The 21,138-nt window shown below is 43.5% G+C and overlaps 2 protein-coding genes across 2 annotated transcripts; one reads left to right on the plus strand and one right to left on the minus strand.

Moving 5' to 3' along the window:
• Positions 1-8,656: 8,656 nt before the first annotated feature.
• On the plus strand, positions 8,657-15,255 carry LOC124707801 (NAD-capped RNA hydrolase DXO1-like). Its single transcript, XM_047239493.1, has 13 exons — positions 8,657-9,041; positions 10,341-10,564; positions 10,648-10,713; positions 10,867-10,945; positions 11,507-11,586; positions 11,670-11,693; positions 11,955-12,076; positions 12,662-12,869; positions 12,952-13,005; positions 13,326-13,372; positions 13,957-14,041; positions 14,499-14,562; positions 14,692-15,255. The coding sequence occupies exons 1-13, from the start codon at positions 8,672-8,674 to the stop codon at positions 14,811-14,813; spliced, it is 1,545 nt and encodes a 514-aa protein (XP_047095449.1). The 5' UTR covers positions 8,657-8,671; the 3' UTR covers positions 14,814-15,255.
• A 2,892-nt stretch (positions 15,256-18,147) lies between these two features.
• Positions 18,148-19,392, minus strand: LOC124705475 (26S proteasome regulatory subunit 6B homolog). The gene has a single exon (XM_047237190.1). The coding sequence runs from the start codon at positions 19,390-19,392 to the stop codon at positions 18,148-18,150; it is 1,245 nt and encodes a 414-aa protein (XP_047093146.1).
• Positions 19,393-21,138: the final 1,746 nt, after the last annotated feature.

The raw sequence follows: 21,138 nt of genomic DNA on the forward strand, positions 1-21,138 counted from the left end.
CTAGAACCCGTAGTCCATGGGGAACTACTCACAGAGCATGATGGAGGCGGTGGCGTCGATGGAGAAGGTTCCGGGGGTCGATCCCCGTCCCGGCAGGGTGCCGAAACAGGAACTTCTGACCCCCGAAACTAGGATTTCGCGATGGCGGCGACGCTCCGGGGTCTTTCTGGAGTATGATAGATCTCCCTCGGGTTTTCGCGTCGTGGGGGAACAAATAGGCAAAGGGGCGATGTCGGTGGAGTCCCGAGGTGGGCTCCCCACACGTCGGCGCGCCTGTGGGCCCGGCCGCGCGGCTGCGTGGGGAGGAGGCCGTGAGCCTCCCCCGGGCTTGCCCTTCTGGCTCCGTGTGTCCCTCGGAAAAATAGGAGGTTTGGCTTTTGTTTCGTCGAATTCTGAGAATATTGCCCGAACGGCTTTCCTGGAACCAAAAACAGCAGAAAACAGGAACTGGCACTGTGGCATCTTGTTAATAGGTTAGTCCCAGAAAATGTATAATAATGATATATAATGCATATAAAACATGTGACAATCATACATAAAACAAGCTTGAAACATCAGAAATTATAGATACGTATCAACATGTCCGTCCGCCGTCTCGACTCCTGCACCTGGCCACCAGGACACATTAATTGCAGAAACAGAGTCTTGCCCGCCTCCTCTGCCACCTCCAACAGATCTACCTCGTCGCAACACCATGGCCAACTTCGAGCTCAACCCTGCGCGTTGGGTTCCGCATGGTTTCCACATCATCGATGGAGGACCGACAAGATTGCCACGCTCCTTCTACAATGCCACTGTCGCCCGTGCGGTTACTCATGGTAACTATTGTGTCGCTCAACTCAATCCTCCTCCCCAGCAATAAGATGAGGTCTTTTGGAGGGATATTATTCGAGATTTCATAATCAACCATCATCAGCGTGCGGTAGAGAACATGCAACCGTGTTTGTTCGGTGTTGGCCTCTTTGAGCTGAGAAGCCCTGCTTCGGTTGCAGCTTTGGTGCAGCAGCAACCCTTTGAGATTGCTGATAATGTATTTGTGCGCTTCATTCATCATAACAATAGAAATAATCACCGAGCAGCACAAGGAGCTAGGAGGGGATGGATTATGGTCCTGGGGATTCCCTTTGACTACCGCAATGATTATGATATTTCTAATGAAGTGGCTGCCTTTGGGAAGTTTCATCATTGGCACCAGGATGATGTCTTCAAGGAAAGAACCATGATCTTTATCACCTTTGATTCACCAGCCTCTGTACCTAGGGATATTGTTTTTGGAAATTATGCAAACATTGGTGATCTGAAGGAAACATGGACAACTCCTTGCTATGTGATGGGTGCAGAGTTTGCTGATGTTCTCCTTGCTAATGAAGATCAGATGCCACCAGATGGAAACCCTCATCCTCTGCCTGGCAATCTGGTGGTTCCAAACAACATGGTGGTCCTGCCTCCTTTTCCCCAGCTTGGATGGAACAATGCTCCACTGCATGGGAAGCAAGTCCAGCATGGTCAGCCTGGGGATGATGCACAAATGCAGCAAGAGGAAGTGCCACAGGAGCAACCAGTGGAGGAAGTTGTTGATGATTCCATTGTGGTTGACTTATCAGTTGCAGAAGGAGCTGAAGCAGATATGGAAGAAGGAGAGGTAAATCAGCCAGTAATGGATGTTGCTGCTCTTCAGTAGATGGTTGGTCACAATCATATCTTGCATGTTGGGCTGGTGCACATTGGTCCTATGTTGCCTCCACACATGATCATAGAAAGGCTTATCAATTTGGCTCCCCCTCGCACTTTTTTCTCTGCAATTCCCAAGACACTTACCTGTCCTCCATTCAAGTCTTTCTTCCTATCTGAACAAGACCTGATCTTCAAAGGGTCTTTGTCCCTTTCTTTAGGGCTTGTGCATGATCAGGTGACTAGAAGACCTTTGGGTCTGGTGACAAGAAGGAGACATATTGCTATTCTGACTGACTATCAGGAGATATCTGACACTGCAAATGTTAATGATACAATACAAGACCTGGACCCACCAGTTTTTTGTGCCACTCCAATTCAGAGTATGTCTCAGAAGAAGAGGGGAGGCTTAGGAAGTTAGAGCCTCAGTGGTTGATACTGCATATAGAAGGAGCATAAGGAGTTGCACTAAAAGGGATGGACACAGGCCTGTGTCCATGTCTGACACTGTAGCTCGTCCCAAAAAGAAGGTGAAAGTTCAGAAGAAGAAGGCAGGGGAATAAGTGATTGCTGTGCCAGACATAGCTACTGAATCAGCTCAAGAGCCCCAACATCAACATTCTATTAATAATGCAGTACTGATCCCTCCTGAGACACCTGTGCACATAATGCAGAATGTTGGGATTGCTCTTGGTATTGATCCTGATATGCTGACAGAGGAGAAGCTTAAAGCTGATCCTAAGGGCAAGAAGAACAAGGATGTTCCAAATGATAGTTGAAGACAATGTGAAGCAGAGGAGTTGTTGCTCCCTATACATGATGGTCCCCGGTGTTGCTAGTTCTTTTGGATATGTATTAATAAGTGATCAGTGTGTGTGCTTTTGGTGTTCTTTATGGTGCAAGACTTGTCAGTTATTTCAGCCTGGGTTGTCTGTAATACTATTTTTAAGCTTTGACAGTTTCAGTGTTTGGGGCAGTGGAGTTGGTCTCCTTTGCTTGTTAGTCACATGGTACATTAATTTTTATAAATGTGTCTTGCACAAGTGAGAAAGTGGAGGATCTTATGTTGGAATGTCAGAGGCCTTAATTCTGATAATCATCAAAGGGCCTTAAGGTGTAAAATTGAGGAAAGCCAATGTTCTGTCATTTGTATACAAGAAACCAAATGTGATACTATCGATCATAAATTTATTAGAAAATTTTGCCCTAAGCGCTTTGACACATTTGCCTATTCCCCCTGAGTGGGTGCCTCTGGAGGGATTTTGGTAATATGGAATTCTTCTGTTTCCTCTGCTGATCTGGTGGAAATTCAGAGGTTTGCTGTGGTGGTAAAATTCACTTCTATCCATAATAATGAGAGCTGGAATTTAGTGTCAGTTTATGGGCCTTGTCAGGGAGTGATGAGAGATAATTTTGTTACCTGGCTGTATAATATCCAAATTCCAGTGGGGAGTAAGTGGTTGCTTCTGGGGGACTTTAATTTCATAAGATCAGAGGAAAATAGAAATAAACCTCGGGGGGATGTGAATGATATGTTCCTTTTTAATGAAATAATTGGACACTTGGGTTTGCTTGAGTTACCCTTAAAAGGCAGGAGATTCACATGGTCAAATATGCAAGCTCAACCCTTGTTGGAGCAGCTTGACTGGTTCTTCACTAGTGCTGAATGGATATCCTCTTATCCAAATACTACTGTCACGCCTCTTCCAATACAGCCTCAGATCATGTCCCTTGTGTAGTTAATATTGATACTGTTATCCCAAAGGCATCTATTTTTAGATTTGAAAGCTTTTGGGTGGACCAGCCAGGTTTCATGGACTGTGTGAAGAAAGCCTGGGATACTAGCTCTACTAAGAAGTACACCTCTGCTATAATTGCTGGAAAATTTAAGGCTTTAAGATATGCTTTGAAACATTGGCACATGAACCTGTCTCAGTTAAAGTTTTATATCCAGCACTGTAATAAAGCTATTCTGATCTTGGACAATTTAGAAGACCAAAGACCTCTTTTTGTCACAGAATTCAATTTCAGGAAAATTGTCAAATTACATTTGAGAAGCTTTTGCAAATAGAGTGCAATTATTGGAGAAAGAGATGTACTATCAGATGGGTAAAAGTTGGGGAAGATAATACCGAGTTTTTTCATGCAATGGCCACACAAAGAAATAGAAGAAACACGATATCAATGATTAAAGCATCTGATGGGAGGGTAGTTAATGATCATGCTGAAATTGCAGCTTTGCTTTGCTCTAGTTAAAAAGATAGAATGGGGAATTCTGGAGGAATAAATATGCAGTTTGATTTGCCCAGGTTAATCAATATAATACAAGGTCTAGAGGAGATTTCTCAGCCTTTTTTGTAAGAGGAAATTGAGCTAGTCCTCAAGCAAATGCCACCTGATAAGTCACCAGGGCCAGATGGTTTCACTGGTCTTTTTCTGAAAAGATGCTGGCCTATTATAAAGCAAGATTTCTTCAAGCTTGTGCAGGATTTTCATGAGGGTACACTGCAATTACAGAATATTAATGAATCCTTTATCACCCTTGTACCCAAAGTACATAGCCCTGAGAGTGTTAATGATTATAGGCCCATCTCCCTCATTAATGCTTGCTTAAAGTTCCTGACAAAATTGGTGGCCAATAGATTTCAACAAAGAATTCTTTCTTGTGTGCATAAGAATCAGTATGGGTTTATCAAAAGCAGAACTATACACGAATGTGTAGCTTGGACTTTTGAGTATTTGTACCAGTGTCATGCTTCTAAGAAACCCTTAGTGATCATGAAGCTTGATTTTGCAAAGGCATTTGATGCTATTGAGCATGAAGCAATTATTCAAGTGATGATGCATATGGGGTTTGACAGTAAAACTGTTCAGTGGGTCAAAGATATTCTTTCTTCTGGGACATCTAAATTTTTGTTAAATGGTGTGCCAGGAAAGCAATTCTCCTGTAAAAGGGGTGTGAGGCAAGGTGATCCTCTATCACCAATATTATATGTGCTGGGGTCTGAGCTATTGCAGATAGTTATAAATGATGCCCTTGCACAAGGTTTGTTGTCTCTACCTATTGAGGTGGGGGACCCCGATTTTCCAATAGTTCAATATGCAGATGATACCTTGCTCATCCTTCCAGCAGAGATGGATCAAGTGCTTGCTTTGAAGGAAATCTTACATAAATTCTCTATCTCTACTGGGCTGAGAGTTAATTATCACAAGTCTAGCATGGTTCCAACCAATGTGTGAGGAGAGGAAATGCAGCAGTTAGCCAATGCTTTTGGATGCCAAGTGGCCTCACTTCCCTTCACTTATTTGGGTCTGCCATTGGGTACAGCAAAACCAAAAATTCAACATTTGACTCCTATTGTCACCAGGTTGGAAAGAAAACTTACAAGTATTTCAAGCTTTTTATCTCAGGGGGCTAGATTACAGTTGGTGGACTCCGCTTTGTCATCCATGTCTACTTTCTTTTTATGCTCCATTCAAATTCCCCCTGGTATACTGAATCAGTTAAATAGAATTCTTAGACGGTGTCTTTCGAGGGACAACATTGACACTCCTAAGCAGTCTTTGGCAGCTTGGGAAATGCTATGCAAACCCAAGAGTAAGGGAGGAGTTGGCATTGTTATCTTTGAGAAGCATAATGAGGTTTTGCTGTTGAAATTTTTGGATAAGTTCTATAATAAGGCAGATACTCCATGGGTCAAGCTCATTTGGAGAACTTATTATCAGGCCACTGTCCCTCAGGCTGAGAATCTTTGTGGATCTTTTTGGTGGAAGGATGTTTGTAAGTTTTTGGACAAGTATAGACAGGTGGCAACAGTTTTGCCTGGTAAGGGAGATACTTTTATGTTCTGGTTGGACAGTTGGAAATTTGAGAACTCTACCACTCCTTTACATGAAAGGTATCCAAGAATTTTTTCTTATGCTTTGGATGAGAAGCTCACTGCCGAGGAGGTATATGCAGCAGCTGAGATTACTCAGCTTTTTCACTTGCCTCTGTCTTTGCAAGCATATGAGGAGTTGCAGGAGTTGAGTTCTAATATGAGGCAAAATCCATTGTCTGTGGAAAATGATTCTTGGACTTATGTTTGGGGAAGCACATATACTGCATCTAAGTATTATAAGCACATTCATGAGCACATCCAAGTCATTGGGATCTATAAATGGATATGGAAGTCGTCTTGCATTATGAAGCACAAGTTCTTTGCATGGCTTCTGATTAGTGATCGTCTAAACACTAGGGACATGCTGAAGAGATGACACTGGAAGGTTACAGAAGATACTCATTGTGAACTATGTTTTGCTAGAGCTTATGAGGACAAAATGCACTTGTTTTTTGAGTGTAACTTCAGTCAGAGGGTTTGGACATATCTGCAGATAGATTGGTTGCAGGGCAGAGATATTCAAACATCAGCTACAAGAGCAAGAGTGGGTTTTGCTAAACCTTTTTTCATGGAGGTTGTGATCCTTGCCTGTTGGAACATATGGAAGCAGAGAAACGACAAAATTTTCCAGTATCAGAGACCATCCTTTCAAGGATGGAAGAAGGGTTTTGTTCATGATATATCCATGCTTGTGCATAGGATTAAGCGGAAGCACTTCGATGAACTAGTTGCCTGGATAGGCAGTCTCATTTAGTTATTTCTCTTTTTAGCTCTTGTACAGTTAGGACTAACCCTTTGTTTTCTTTTTTGTACATTTTCCTAACTTGGTTTTAATAAATTACTGTGGGTTTTTTCCCCACAGTCTCAAGGTTAAAAAAAAAAACTCTTGGGGGAATAAGAGAGGAAGAACAAATAAGAGGAGGAACACCAAATTTCTGCAAGATCTAGATCTAGTGGATTCCCCTCACAAAGAGATGGATTTGATTGGTCAAGATGTAGATATATATCCCCTCTCTTTTCCCTCAAATAGGTGCAAGAATCATAGAGGTATTAGAGAGAGAAAGCTTCTTAAGGTCAACAATGGAGTAGGAGAGAGAGAGAGTGAAAGAAGCAACTGATTTTGGGAAATAAGAAGACTATTTATACCCCCACACAAAAATGACTGTTGCAGGAACTTTGGACCGGAGTCTCCGGTCTAGGAGAGAGAGAGAGAGAGTGAGTGAAAGAAGCAAATGATTTGGGAGGTCCGGAGACTTCACCGGAGTCTCCGGACTGGAAAACTCAAAAACTACTGAAACCAAAACTGCAACAACTTGAGTTTGGAAACTCCAAATGACATGAAACCAATTTTGTTGCAAAGAGGATCTCTCAACAAGTTTGGAAACCCTATACCCTAAAATATGAAAACACGTGGGGGAGATTTTTCTATGATTTTTAGAGTGAGACCTCTCAACACGGAGAATCGAGAAAAAACTCCAATATCGAAAACGCAATAAGTGATTCACGCGGAATCTGTTTTTCATGAACTAGATCTTGTCATGTGAATTAGCACAGGGCTCTACAACATCACATGGGTAAGATCGAAATAACAACCAATAAATATGGTGCAAGGATGCAAATGTTTGAGCTCTCCTCAAATGATACGACCGAGTTACTCATTCGAGAGACCTCTTGATAATACGACAACTAACCTATAAACCGTTCTCCCAACTAAACCACGAGACCGGTAAGAGAGAAATCCTACCAAGAGAAAACCTTAACCTTGCGCATTCCACTTGACTTACATGATGAAGATCTTGACCACGACAAGATGGAACGTCTTTCTTGATTGTGCTTGTTTGATGAAGTCTTGCTAATTTCTCCCCATAATCCACTAGGAGGAAGCTTCTTCTTCGGCGCATCTTCACATATCCATGAACACCATATGGATGGCAAGCTTCAGGCATATGATCTCTTCGAGTTGGCTCATCTTGAACTTGCACTTCATTCCTTCATTCTTCATCATGTTGATGTCTTGAAGTTAGACTTGAGGGCTCACTTCATCTTCATCTTCAAGACATACTTGACACTTGATATTCTTCATCAATTTCTTCTTATTGCAACCTTGAAGCCAACATGTGGTTCAAACATTGCCTATGGACAACTCCTACAAATATAACTCAATGCAAACATTGGTCCATAGGGATTGTCATCAATTACCAAACCACACATGGGGGCTCCATGCGCTTTCAATGGGGCCACAGACCGACCCCTCCTCGACGAGCAGGTGTTGAGGGCGACGACCTGCTAGTGCTCTCGATCGACTCCTCCGCATCCACCATGCGCCACCACTCCCAGGACTCCGCCGTCGCTAGGGTTGTAGAGGGAGAGGGGATTTCTTTGCAGGGAGAATTGATGGGGGCCAACTGTTGAGGGCGACAACCTGCCACAACTAAGTTTTACCTTGTACGTCGTGGCGAGAAATGATTCAAATTGGAGGGGTTTTCTGTCAATTATCCCACACGAAAGCTTGTTATGTTCGACAATTTTGTACTCCCTCCGTTCCATGAAACATGTCGGAGATTTTTCTAAATTTAGATGTACCAAGACACTACTAGCTAGATACATAAGATTTTACAAATCTCACACATGTTTGACGGGAGTATGACTTTGCTCTTGATGGACAAGGTTTTGTACCGGAGGAGTACACCCAAAAAGGTTTTGTACGAAAATGCACATGGTGCACAAGGTTTTGCATGAATTGCGCAATTACCTCGAGAAATTTATTGGCCAACATCTCCGTGGTAAGTCGCAGTTAACTCAACCCTAATTCGATCTAGGCTGCCCTATCCACGCACCAAGCCGGCGACGGCGCCGGAAGAGAGGATCGGCGACGGCGAGAGCGTACGATGCCGACGAGAGCGTTTTGGGAAAGTTCTCTCGACAGGGCCGGCGGTCTTTGGTAAGTTCTGTCGAAGGGGCAAATCGCACTGTTCCGGCCCCCACCGCCGCCCTAGCTGCGTCTGGTGAACCCTATTCCAGTGCGGCTTTGCCGTGTCGATTCCCACTACGACCCCCCCGACCAGAAAAAGAAGCAGAGAACCTTCCGTCTCGCCGGTCCGCCCCCGCCCCCGCCCGCGATGGACTTCTCGGAGCAGGACGTCGACGTCTTCGAGGAGTACGACGCCGGCGACGGCGCCGAAGCCGAAGCCGAGGGAGGCGGCGGCGCCTCCTCGGGCTCCTCCTCCCCGTCCTCATCCTCCTCCTCCTCCGCCGCCGCGTCCTCCTCCTCCTCCAGCGGCGCCTCCAGCGGCCGCAGCAGCAGCGGCGCCGCCGGCGGCGGCGACGAGGAGGGCGCCGACGACGCGGAGTTCGACTCGCTGCCCACCAGGCACGCGGCGGCCGTGTACCGGGACGAGTACGAGGAGGAAGAGGAGGCCAGAGATTTGTTCGGCTCCGACAACGAGGACTACGTCAAGACCCCCGCCCGGAGCAACTACCTAGTTCCAGGTTCGCGCTTCGCCTCTCATTACTGATTACTGATGCTCGCTAAAATTCGTTTGGGCGGAGTAGCCACCTCTGTGTTCGGTAAGCATAATTGGTTAGTAGATTGGAATGTAACCCTACTCAACATTTTTGGTTGGCTGCTGTTTATTGGGAGTGGCCGCTCCTGGGGCTCTGGGAGCTCTGCAGTGGGTTTTGTTTTTTTAGCTTCAGTACATGACGAACTCTCGTTGCTTCAGACTTATGTTTGAATCATTGTTCCAACTTTCAGCAGCGTATGTCAGGCTAAGTCGATTGACTGAATTCTATGCCCGCGTCGTCTGGTTGTTGCTTGCTTTTGTAATTTATTAGGGGGATTTTGATTTACAAAAGCACCAATCAAAACCATTGAATACAGTACATGAACGAGCCATGAAACGATATAACAAATGGGGTTTGCGTTCAATTGGGTATCTGTTAGTAGGAAAGATACTTTCGACTATCTACATTTCCTATTTTGGTTTAAACTAAAAGGTAAAGTTAGAACTTAATTCTGCAGTAAATTACAACTATGAAGAAGGCTGAGTCTAAAATCTGGTATCTGTTAGAAGTCAAAATAAGTTTCATCATTACATCTTTCACAATACCGCCCCACTAGACTACTATATATATGAAGGTTGAATAAAATTATATCATAAATATTAACATTGATAGTGAAACAGTCTTTCCATGCTTTGTGCGTATCTAGCTGAAATTATGCCCATGGTTTATCTTACTAAAACGGGCGGGTCTGCGCCCATTCAACCTATGTGTACTCTATTACTGATAGATAATGCTCATATGCTTTGTGGTAGAGAATGCGATGACCGAGTTGTTTCCCTTGCCTGGATACTCAATGTTCTGGAGGCATTGATAGTACTTTGAAAAGGTTGAGTGTATCTAGGTTGGGAGATAGGGATTATCAGTCTCTTATATTTTGCTCCTTTCCTTATAGTGCTATATATGAAGGTTGAATAAAATTATATCATGAATATTAACATTGATAGTGAAACAGTCTTTCCATGCTTTGTGCGTATCTAGCTGAAATTATGCCCATGGTTTATCTTACTAAAACGTGCGGGTCTGTGCCCATTCAACCTATGTGTACTCTATTACTGATAGATAATGCTAATATGCTTTGTGGTAGAGAATGCGATGACCGAGTTGTTTCCCTTGCCTGGATACTCAATATTCTGGAGGCATGGATAGTACTTTGAAAAGGTTGAGTGTATCTAGGTTGGGAGATAGGGATTATCAGTCTCTTATATTTTGCTCCTTTCCTTATAGTGCTGCCCCAAATACGGAACACCAATTTTTCTCGGGGCGGACGAGGTGGCAGGGGCCCACCTCTTCTTCCAAGACCAGGAGGCCATCCAGGAGGACGGAATAATTTTGGCCACGGTGGGAGGTTTTCATATGGAAATGGGCGTAACGTTGAAGGTTTTGTTTCAGAAATGAAACTTAATAAGAGTGAAGAAACTCTATCCAGGAAAGCTGTTGCTTTTCAGGAGGTGCACAATATTACCATGTTCTATTGATTTTCCTTAGTTGTTTTTGTTCTCTATAGAGCTATATCCTTTGTTAACTCATGCAGCCATGTGAGTTCGCATGCTACAGCCGTGTTGATGGTGGGGATGTATATTTTGATGATCGCAGCTTGGTAAGATCTCAGAGTTGCTGATTGTCAATTTCAGTTCCCTTTTAGTGAATCTATATTTTGGAAGTTTGTCTATGAAGTGTGGACAGTTACTTTCTGAACACATGTAGTTTGCCCTAAACGTTGGCTGTTGTACTAAACATCCTTATTTTGTAGAGGCTTTTCAAACGTAATATCTGCGACTATGTCGGTGAAGATCTCAATAAAGGTTTTGAAACATTTACAGAGAAAAGAGGTACTTTCTGTGAGAAGTAATTTTTTGTTTCTATATTCTAGTTACTGCTGTCAACTCTGTTTAATGTAGAATTTATTATCTGGGTTATTCCCTACAAACTTCTATTTCAGTTGTCATAGACCTAAACACATATACAAGAACAGCTTGATGCCATGAAATGTTTCCCCTATTGTATATGGTAAATGCAACTATTTTTTGTTTCAGGCGGGTCTTGAGTAACCTTAGATGGACCACTTCTTAAGCCATCTACATATATAATTTTTCTGTAGAATAAATTCATACTATATTTTAGCTGATATTTTGCAGTTGTGTCTTCCGTAAGACTGGATAGTTTATACATTTTTTATATAAGAAAGGACATGGAAGAAAATCTTCAACAATTCAGACACTAGCTGTTTATGATACATAATGGGAAAGGAAGTTATTGAAGTTAACTCCGAAATTTCTTTTTTGAACAATTGGATCCAGGGATATGATAATTCCATTATTTGGAAGTTCCTTTTCCTTTTGAATCCGTTTCTGTCAGAGAGCATTCATTCATGGTTAATGTTGTAATTTCAGATTTGGGTTCTCAAGGATTTGGCGATCTTCTTGCATGCATAAGAAATTCAAACCTACCTCTTCAGAACATACATTTTGTGGTAAAATTCATTGTTGCAACTTTATATTTGTCCTTTTGGCACTCTATGCTTCAAATTCCTGATCACATATGCTTGTCTTGCAGACGTACCGCAACAACCTTAACAAGGTATGGTCCTTCCAGTGCAGATTATCTAAACCATAACATCTTTTCCTTTCCCTTGTTGTAGCTTATGTTTGTCCATGTGGACGAGTCAGGTAGTTATTCCTACAAGCTTACCACTGTTTGGTTTGTATCTAGCTTAATCGATTGACAGATACGTACATATTATATTTTGCAGGACTCTATAACAAAACTATTTTTTTCGTAATTTCCTTCACTATGATTGTATGCTGACAGATTCTATGCGACTATCTGTAAAATCGTCAGATATTGGCCACAGCTTATCTAAAAGACCCATGGAAGATGGGTGTGCACAAAAGAAATGGTGTTGTGTACCTTGATGTCCATAAGCTCCCTGAAAGACCACAAAGCGAGATTGAGCGCAGGAGGTTGACTCTCCCCCTCTCTCTCTCTCTCTCTCTCTCTCTCTCTCTCTCTCTCTCTCTCTCTCTGCTTATCGACAAGAGTTACAAAGAAAAATAGTCTGAGATCTAGTATGCTAAATATGTTGATGGTTTAGTTCTTATAGGATCTTGTGTGATGGTAATCCTACTTGCACAGGGGTATCTTGTAAAGTTTGAGTTTCATGGTGTTGATTTATAACTCTCTGAAGTTAAGTTGCAAAAGGTCAAAATGTAGAATGCTAAATATGTTGATGCTTCGAGTTCTTATTGAAATTGTGATAGTACAAGGGGTTCTTTCCAGTTTGAATTGCATAAAGCTGATTTAGTTCTTTGGCATTTTTCTTGATCTGATGTTCATGTAATAAAATATAGTTGCCTAAAATGTGTCTCTATGGGAAGCTTGGAAATGTGTGAAGGGCTGCAAATATATGTGTCATTTGCCTGCAAAATCAAATGGTGCCTTGATATTTGTAATCATATGTTTATAGTTGTCATGCTTACAGCAGATGAATCTGACATGAGTATCGATTTGATGTACCTTTTCTTGCTGGTGCCATATTTGATATTCAGATGTTTTTGGGGATATTCTTTTGAAAATCTTGCTACTGAGAACTCTATTGATGAGGAGGGAAAAGGTATTGATGCAAATGTAGAGTATTGTTCTGTAATAAAGACGAAATTGGGCGCGCATCGCATTATCATGGGTGCTGAGATGGACTGCTGCGATGCAACTGACGATGGTAGGCGGTTCTATGTGGAGTTGAAAACAAGCAGAGAGGTCGTTATTTTTTTTCCATGAAATTCCATTGATCTGGTACCAATCATATTCAATCTAGTCACCATTTTGAACTTTGTAACAGTTGGAGTACCATACGGTGGAGAAATATGAGAAAGAGAAGTTACTTAGGTTCTGGGTAATTTTTTTAGCCTCTTATTTTTGTAGCTATTGCATGACAGCATTTTGTTATTTCATTGATATTATTTGAAACTTCTTGTTCTGTTCTCTTTCGCAGTGTGAAATTCGATCATTAAATTTCTTACGTTTTATTTGATTTCTTAAGTATCGAGAGAATTTTGCTCCTTGCGGGGCTGAGGATACATGTTAACAACTTCACTACATGGCTATCTTGTTATTATTCCCTCTGCCATGACAACTTCCAACTTTGTGGTGTTAATCTTGATTCTTCAGGAATCATACCTTTGCATTAATTTTTCACTTGGCTAAATTTTACAGATTCAATCATTCCTTGCTGGTGTATCATATGTTGTCGTTGGATTCAGGTAATTTTCAATCATCATAGCATTTCCTTGTTAGCATGACGAGCTTCCTTTCAGAGACTAAATCCTTAACACTCCGTCTTGCATTTCATAAAGTCTTTATGGTTGTCAACTTGTCATACTCATATGCAATGCAAGAATTATGGTGGTAGAACTGTCGATAATTGCTGTACTATTGCAGTAATGCTGTCAATTAGATACAGAAGCAAACCTATCTTTTTGTGATTTCATTCGTTTCCCATGTATGTTCTGAATTGCCATGCTTACCTGATTTCTCCATTGGGTTATCAGCCCTATACTCTTGATTTGAATGCCCATATAGTACATCGGAGCTTCAGTCGTCATCCATCGTAATTTTTTTTTCTACACATTTAACACATTGCGTGCTAATTAACCAGAGGTTTTTGCTTAATGAGGCGTCCAACCAGAAAGACATTCAAATTCCAATCCTCTCATGTTGACCATACGGTCGATACAATTAGGAAAAAGAGTACACTTGAATTACTTCGGTGGTGTTTGAGATGTATGTGTTTTTTGGTGATCAATATTGGTTCTTAAGTTCCACTCTCTATCTTATTTTCTTGCAGGAATGATGCTGGTGTACTTGTACGAACTGAGAGATTAAGAACTAAAGATATCACACAGAAAGTGAAAGCAAAGAACTACTGGCAGGTACGCAAAATTAATGTTTGTGTTGTTTATTCGCGGAGTCATGATAATTGAGGAAGAACATGAGTGCAGAGTACTTGAGTACAATAGGTGGAGTATTCAAAATTAGAAAAGCATAACCTATGAAAAATTTAAATAATTGAGTTGTCATATCAAATCTCTAATAGGTAAAGGGGTTAACACTTACAGTTCTCTGATGCCGTATTCCCTTTTTCTAAGTTGACATATAGGATAACTAATGACCATCCCCTCCAAATTCTTGCTATGCAACATATGGGAGTATTCATTTAATTTGAATATGTAGTTTTCAGTTACTACCTCCATTCCATAATATAAGCCCTTTTTAGCGAACTATTTTAGTTTGCTAGAACGGCTTATATTGTGGAACAGAGTGGTACTTTCTTGCACTTTCCAGTGTATTATACGTTTCTTGGAATAATATATTCGATCTGTACTTCAGGGTGGAGTCTGCCTGGCCTTTGCTGACGAGGTTTTATGCTGGCTGTATGGCACTGTCAAAGAAAGTAAGAATTTCCTTCGCCATTCTAACTAGATGCGTTTTCATCTTTCTCTAAAAACTATGCACCTGTTGGCATTCCTGATCTCGATTACTCTGTTTGCATGCATGATATTGTTTCTCCTATCTCTTACAGATGAAGACTATATTCTGCAATTTGCACACCCGTTCCAACGTTTGGAACTATTACGCGCCCAGTCTCCGTGCCCCGAGACAATAACTCGGCATGTGGAGGAGCTCTCTGGCGCAGCACACTAGATCAGTTCGTGAACAAAGCTCTGGCACTGATGTTCCGAGAGAGGTCCGGTTTCACGGACCTTATGTTAGCAGCGTCCGGTCATATATGGCTGAGCTATACTGGATGAGAGAGGCTGACCAGAAACTGACATCACCATGATATATAGTGGGTCAATGGGCGCACCTACAGTCAGGGTTTGCTCTTCGAGTTGCCGAAGAGATTTTGAAGCCATCAAGCATTGTATTTCTCCTGTAACAGTACTAAGTTATAAATTAGCAAATGCATTGACACGCTGCCATTGCAATGGTTCATCCCACAAGGCACCAACGATGTAACTTTTGTACCAAAGATATTTAATTTTAGAGATAGACATTGCATGAGCACCCTTTGGAGTTCTGTAAACTAGCGGCAAGAGTTACCTTCAGGTTATAGATTTGAAGAGGCATGTTTGGAACCTGGTCATTGTCCCATGTTCTGGCAGGAATTAAGCTGTTCTTTTTATTGAAAGCTTAACAGTTACCTACTCCATTCTAGATTAATTGGAGTTCTAGCTCTCCACCAAGTCAAATATTTTTAAGTTTGACCCGTCAGTAGGTGTTCTGATACTTACGATATCAAATATATATGGCATTGACATATATTTTCTGATGCATCTGATAAAACTATGTTGTTGTAGGCAATGGTAACTCCTCTTTGGCCAGATTTGGTCTAGAATCTAGCTATGGATGTACACGTTTTGCAGTTTTGCTTATTTTGGAAAATACTTGCAACAACTAATTTGGAATGGAGAAACTGTGTTTCTTTATATAGTTGATCAAACTAACATCAGTATCTTGAATTCCATTTAATTTCATTTTATGAACAGAAATGATACATCCTTTTGTCAATTTACATCAAAACAATATGATACTTGTAAAAAAAAGCATCACATGTGAACATTAGGGCGCAAATAAAAGGCACGGCAATAGAGATAACTTGATAATAATCACTCCCGTGTAAACCCTCTCAATTCTTTCTACTGCGTGAACTGCTAAAGACCCGGTGCAGTCTGGGCACCTGCTCGAAGTTCACTTGTCATGCAGCTCCGTGTCACTACGGCTATTCAGAACCTTCTCCTTACACCACTGCACAACGGATTTGGGCGGAGAAGACACCGGTACAATCGACAACCGTGTCGAGCTGCGTGGGCACCACCATTGCCTTCCGCGGTCTAATGCTCCCGCTGCCTCGAACCCATCCGCCATTCCCGGGAGCAGCTCGACGTGTTCGTGTTGTTCGGAGAGCTTCTTGGGCAGGTAAAGAGGAGACCGGTGCCAAACCAGCTCCAGAGGCAAACCGCCGCCTCCGGACGACGAATTCCGGACGTAGGAGTGGGCACAGACCATCATGATTTCCTCGGGCAACCACGAGTGGTGAACTCTCCGCATCCGAGGCGCTGCTCCAATCTCCGTGGAGTAAAAAGAGATAGCCATGCATGTCTGGGTTTGCATTTCAGTTACAACTTTGATTCGATGCTAATTGCTAACACCTAGCATAATTTGCTGCAGGTAGCAGGCTGGGTTCACCTCTGGCCCTCGTCCGTCCTCTTTCACCTTCAGTGACACAGTCTTGAACGGTGCGCACGAAAGACCCGTACATAGCCGATGCAGCGGGAGAGTTTCCTCCTTGGGAGGCCATCCCGGCGACGAGCTCCACCATGGCCGCAGCACAGAAAGCGCCGAACTGGGGCGGCAGGAGCACGGCGCAGTTGGCGGCGACTCTCGTGACATCCGCGGCCATGGACGTACGGAATGCCGCTATCACCTTGAAGTTCCTCTCCCACGCCAGGTCGTGCTCGTAGGACATCCACAGGGACGCCACCCCCTGGGTTCCGCTGTATCCTCCTCCTCCGATTTTTACCCACCATGACCGAAGGAGCATCACGGCCGTGCCGCCCTCCATCCTAAGTGACAATTCCGTTGCTTCCCCCGCCGCCAGCGACCGAGCGAAACTTGGGAGGAACATCATGATCCTTGGACGGCCGCCGCCGCACCTGACGAATTGGAAGAAGTCGTCGGCGCCGTCCGCTATTCTCTCGAATCTTCTCACTGTGGAGTCGGTCAGATCATCATTAGCATCACGAGTACTTCCACGGCTGAAAGGCATGAACCGCTTTGCTACACGATCGAGCCATGCGCCGTGGAAAGGAGTTGTTGATGTTGCCTCCCGCAGTATTTTTTCTGTGGGAGCGTACGATGCCTTTCCCTTCCTTGAGCACACGCTTCAGCTTTGCCTTCCAACGGAGCAGCGGGGCGTGCGTGATCTGCCAATCTTCAGACATGGCGACGACGGTTTCGAGCTTGAGCACGGCCATCTCTACTCGCTCCACTTTGATCTCGGTAGTTTCGCGATCGCGACCGTCTTCTCCAGAGAGAAGGGAAGATAATCTTCGGACTGTCTCGCCAGCAACAGCAGAACCAACAATGCCCGCCATTGATTTGTTCTATCTGTGGAACAGCGGGGAATTAGATTTGTGAGAAGATGAAGTGAAAAAATGGTACTGGCAATAAGTACCGAGAAGACACGGTGCTTGCCTTTTACACTGGCTTCTTTGATTTGCTCTCAGTCTTCCAATGAGAGCTCAAAGTCCGATAAAGAAATCCAGATGTTAGGTTTGCCGCTGACTACCTATCGTCTTTTCAAGCCGGTTAAGCATTTGTCTTTGGCAATGTCTATTTCAGAACTGACTAAGAATAAATTTCTTACCTCTTCTATGATATTGAACATTGAAATTTCATCCCATTGTTGGGTAGGTTGGTGTGCGAATTTAGATTAGAAAATTCCACAACTGCGTGAAAATAAATTTCTTACCTCTTCGATGATATTGAACATTGGAATTTCATCCCATGGAGTGCAGCTTTAGATTAGAAAATTTGCAGTTAGTCAGTTGAACATTCTATTCTTCTAGACCTTTGCCACAACTCTCTGTTTAATATATGTTTAATGATACAATGTGGTTCGTTGAGAAATAAATTCTCCGTGCGACCTGTTTTTCCTTTGCGACAAGTCTAGTTTTGTTCATGATGTTTATTTTTAATCAAACGACAATACTTCAAAAGTACTAGTACAATAAATAGTGCAAACAAGCCATGATAGCTTATAAGTTATAACAACACTGTTGAGATTGCGTTTGAGATTGAACATGCAAACTTTTCTATTTATCAAAGTAGAAACACATCTGAAATACAAATAACTGAATCTGATGAAATAGGTAAGGTCATGAGCCTCAGGGTACAAGTGAACATTAACTTTCGATCTCTAGTGTTGATCATGTCACTAGTAGGAGAGAAGCATCCCGTTTAACACCTCGTTAACTCATTTGTAGAAGTCAAAGTCTGTCTCAGGCTTCTTCACGTTGGTTTGGTAGCCCTTCTCGAAGTCCTTGGGGAGGATAACATACCGATTTTTGCGGACAGCATGCATGCCAGCTTCTTGGCAAATAGCGGAGATATCAGCAGCACTGATTTTATCAGGCCTGGAGACATAATCTTCCAAATCGACCTCGTCACTCAAGTTCATCTTAGCAGTACAGACTTGGAAAACAAGCCTCTTCTGCCTACGGTCTGGCAGAGGGAACTCAATTTTCCTGTCCAATCTTCCTGGACGCAACAGGGCAGGGTCTAGAGTGTCTGCCCGGTTGGTGGCCATGATAACCTTCACATTCACCGTCTGGTCAAACCCATCCATCTGATTGAGTAGCTCCATTAGAATACGCTGAACCTCTCGGTCAGCACCGGTCTGGGCATCGAATCGAGCAGTGGCTATGGCATCAACCTCGTCGATGAATATTATAGCAGGGGCATTCTCTCTAGCCAAGCGAAACACATCCCGAACCATCCTCGGGCCCTCCCCCAAGTACTTCTGCACAAACTCTGAACCAGCCACCCTGATGAAAGCAGCGCTAGTGTGACATGCCACGGCTTTCGCAAGCATGGTCTTGCCGGTGCCTGGAGGACCATAGAGCAGCACTCCTCTCGGAGGATCAATGCCGATCTGCTTGTACAGCTCGTGATGCGTCAGAGGCAGCTCGACGGCCTCGCGGATTTCTTGTTTCTGGATATCACATCCCCCGATGTCCGTGTACAGGACGCTAGGCTTCTCCGATGGCCCGAGCAGTGAGATGCTGGAGTCCGCCTCGGGAGGCAGCACGCCGACGAGCGCTTTGGAGTGGCGGTGCAGGGCGACCGACGCCGACGGCTTCAGCAGCTCGCGGTCGATGGTGCTGAGGATCGGCACGTAGTAGCTCCTGCCGGTGGTCGACCCCACGATGCCGTTGCTGCCGTCGACCATCTCCATGAACTGTCCAGTCACGAGGGGCGCGGCCTGGACCAGCTTCATCTCTTCCTGCGCGTGCAGCAGGTCGCGCATCAGGTGCTTCTGCTCGTCCTTTACGTACTCCTCCTGGATCGCGACGAACTCCATGCGACGCTGGAGCGATTGGAGGAGACCGTAGAGGTCGTCCTCGGCGGCGTAGGAAGGGCCAGAGGTGGCGGGGTAGCATGGCGGAGCCGCCGACGGGAGAGCTGCGGGAGCGGTGTGTGATACTGCTGCGGCCGACATTGCGGAGGGCTACTAGGTTTGCACTTTGCAGGCGGCCTCGGGTTTGGTGTTCGGGTCCGTCGAGCGGACGTGCGTGGGAATATATATAACGCAACGTGAATACGTGATCCGGGCGAACGGAAGTAGGGTCTCCTCATGATTCTTGTACTCCGTATTTGAGTCTATTTCAGACAGAATCCGTATTTGGTTCTATCAAGAGTTCTATACTGAAAGGCGAAATCGGTCTGTACTAGAGGCTCTCCAGCGTGCCGACGCCGACCAAAAGTGATCGTTTGCGCTAGCAAGTATAATAGAATCTATCTCCAGGCCAGATGCTCCACGCAAACTGGCCGGCCCATCCGTGGAAATCATTTAAGGTTTAAATTTTACGATTCTATAAGTTAAAGATCCTATGGTTTGCGATTCTACCGCTATCGTGGTGTAATTGGGAAACCGTTTTATAGGATAGTTGGCCGTACTATAAAAAGGGCCCTCGTATAAATAACATAGTCGTATCGTATCATTCAGAGAGCTCAAACCTTTGCATCCTTGCATTAATTTTTTTGGCTCTTTTTTGGATTTTACCCATGTGGTGTTTTAGAGCTATTGATTATTCTCATGACAAGCTCTAGTTCATCGAAAATGAATTTCACATGAAATAGCTGTTGCGTTTTCGATATTAGAGTTTTTTCCGGTTCTTCGTATAGAGACGTTTCAATTCTAAATTTGTGGAAAAAATACTACCTCAACCGTTCTTAATATTTTCACTCTTTGCGGGGTAAATTTTTTCATCCTCTTTCCAACAATATTGGGTTCACCTAAATCGGAGTTTCTTAATTTAACTTGTTGCGTTTTCCATATTAGAGGTTTTACTGGGTTGTCTCTTTTAGATAGGTTAAACCTTTCTCAATTTATTTTTATCCTCCTTTGCTGGAATATGATGGTTCTCTGCATGATCTTGTAGATCTTGTTGCCACCTTCGAAACGAGTCCAAGATCATCAAAATCGGACTCCGGTTGCTCAAATTATGGCCGTTTCAATTTCAACTTTTTCTATCTTTCCCAGGGCCGAAGACTCCAGTCTCGGGGTGGCCTGAGACTCCCCGCTGAACCCAGTTTTTTTTTTTTTTGGTTTCGAAGTGTGCCTTGCTCCCAATATGGGGGTCCAGAGTATCCGGCCCTCGAGGACGGACTCCCAGGTCTAAAATGGCTGGAACTGTCATATTTCATGGGGGAGATCTATAAAAGCCCACTTCTTCCCCATGAGCCGTTGCTACTCTTTTTTCTCTCTCCTCCATTATTGATCTTGAGTAGCTTGCTCCCTCTCACACTAATCCCTCCATGATTCTTGCTCATATTTGAGGAAAAGAGAGAGGATATCTAGATCTATAATCCCACCAATCAAATTCCCCTCTTTGTGAGGGAATCTCTAGATCTAGTTCTTTGAGAGAAATTTGGTGTTTCTCCTCTTATTTGCTTTTCTTCTCTTATTTCTCCAATAGCTTTTGTAGCTTTGTTGAAATTTAAGAGATAAGGATTTGAGCATCTTTGTGGTGTTCTTGCCAATTGATTTGGTGCATCGATTTGAGTTATGCACGGTGACTCGTGGATGTGAAAGTGAGAAGGTTGTTCCTCTTGGGGGTTCTTGGAACCCTAGACTTCTTTGTGGCTTTGTGGTGTTCTTATGGCCTCCAATTATGTTGTGGAGATGTCTCAAGTTTGTGTCTTTGTGGATTACTTGGGGTTTCCAATTAAGTTGTAGAGTTTC

The sequence above is a fragment of the Lolium rigidum genome, chromosome 4 (assembly GCF_022539505.1).
Source record: "Lolium rigidum isolate FL_2022 chromosome 4, APGP_CSIRO_Lrig_0.1, whole genome shotgun sequence".
Lineage (NCBI taxonomy): Eukaryota > Viridiplantae > Streptophyta > Magnoliopsida > Poales > Poaceae > Lolium > Lolium rigidum.

Bases quoted from the DNA above. Each gene is read 5' to 3' on its own strand.
- LOC124705475 (XM_047237190.1), bottom strand. From the start codon at position 19,392: ATGTCGGCCGCAGCAGTATCACACACCGCTCCCGCAGCTCTCCCGTCG.
- LOC124707801 (XM_047239493.1), top strand. From the start codon at position 8,672: ATGGACTTCTCGGAGCAGGACGTCGACGTCTTCGAGGAGTACGACGCC. The intron at 10,565-10,647 runs GTGCACAATATT...TAACTCATGCAG, and splicing joins AAGCTGTTGCTTTTCAGGAG to CCATGTGAGTTCGCATGCTA. The intron at 11,694-11,954 runs GTATGGTCCTTC...TAAAATCGTCAG, and splicing joins ACCGCAACAACCTTAACAAG to ATATTGGCCACAGCTTATCT.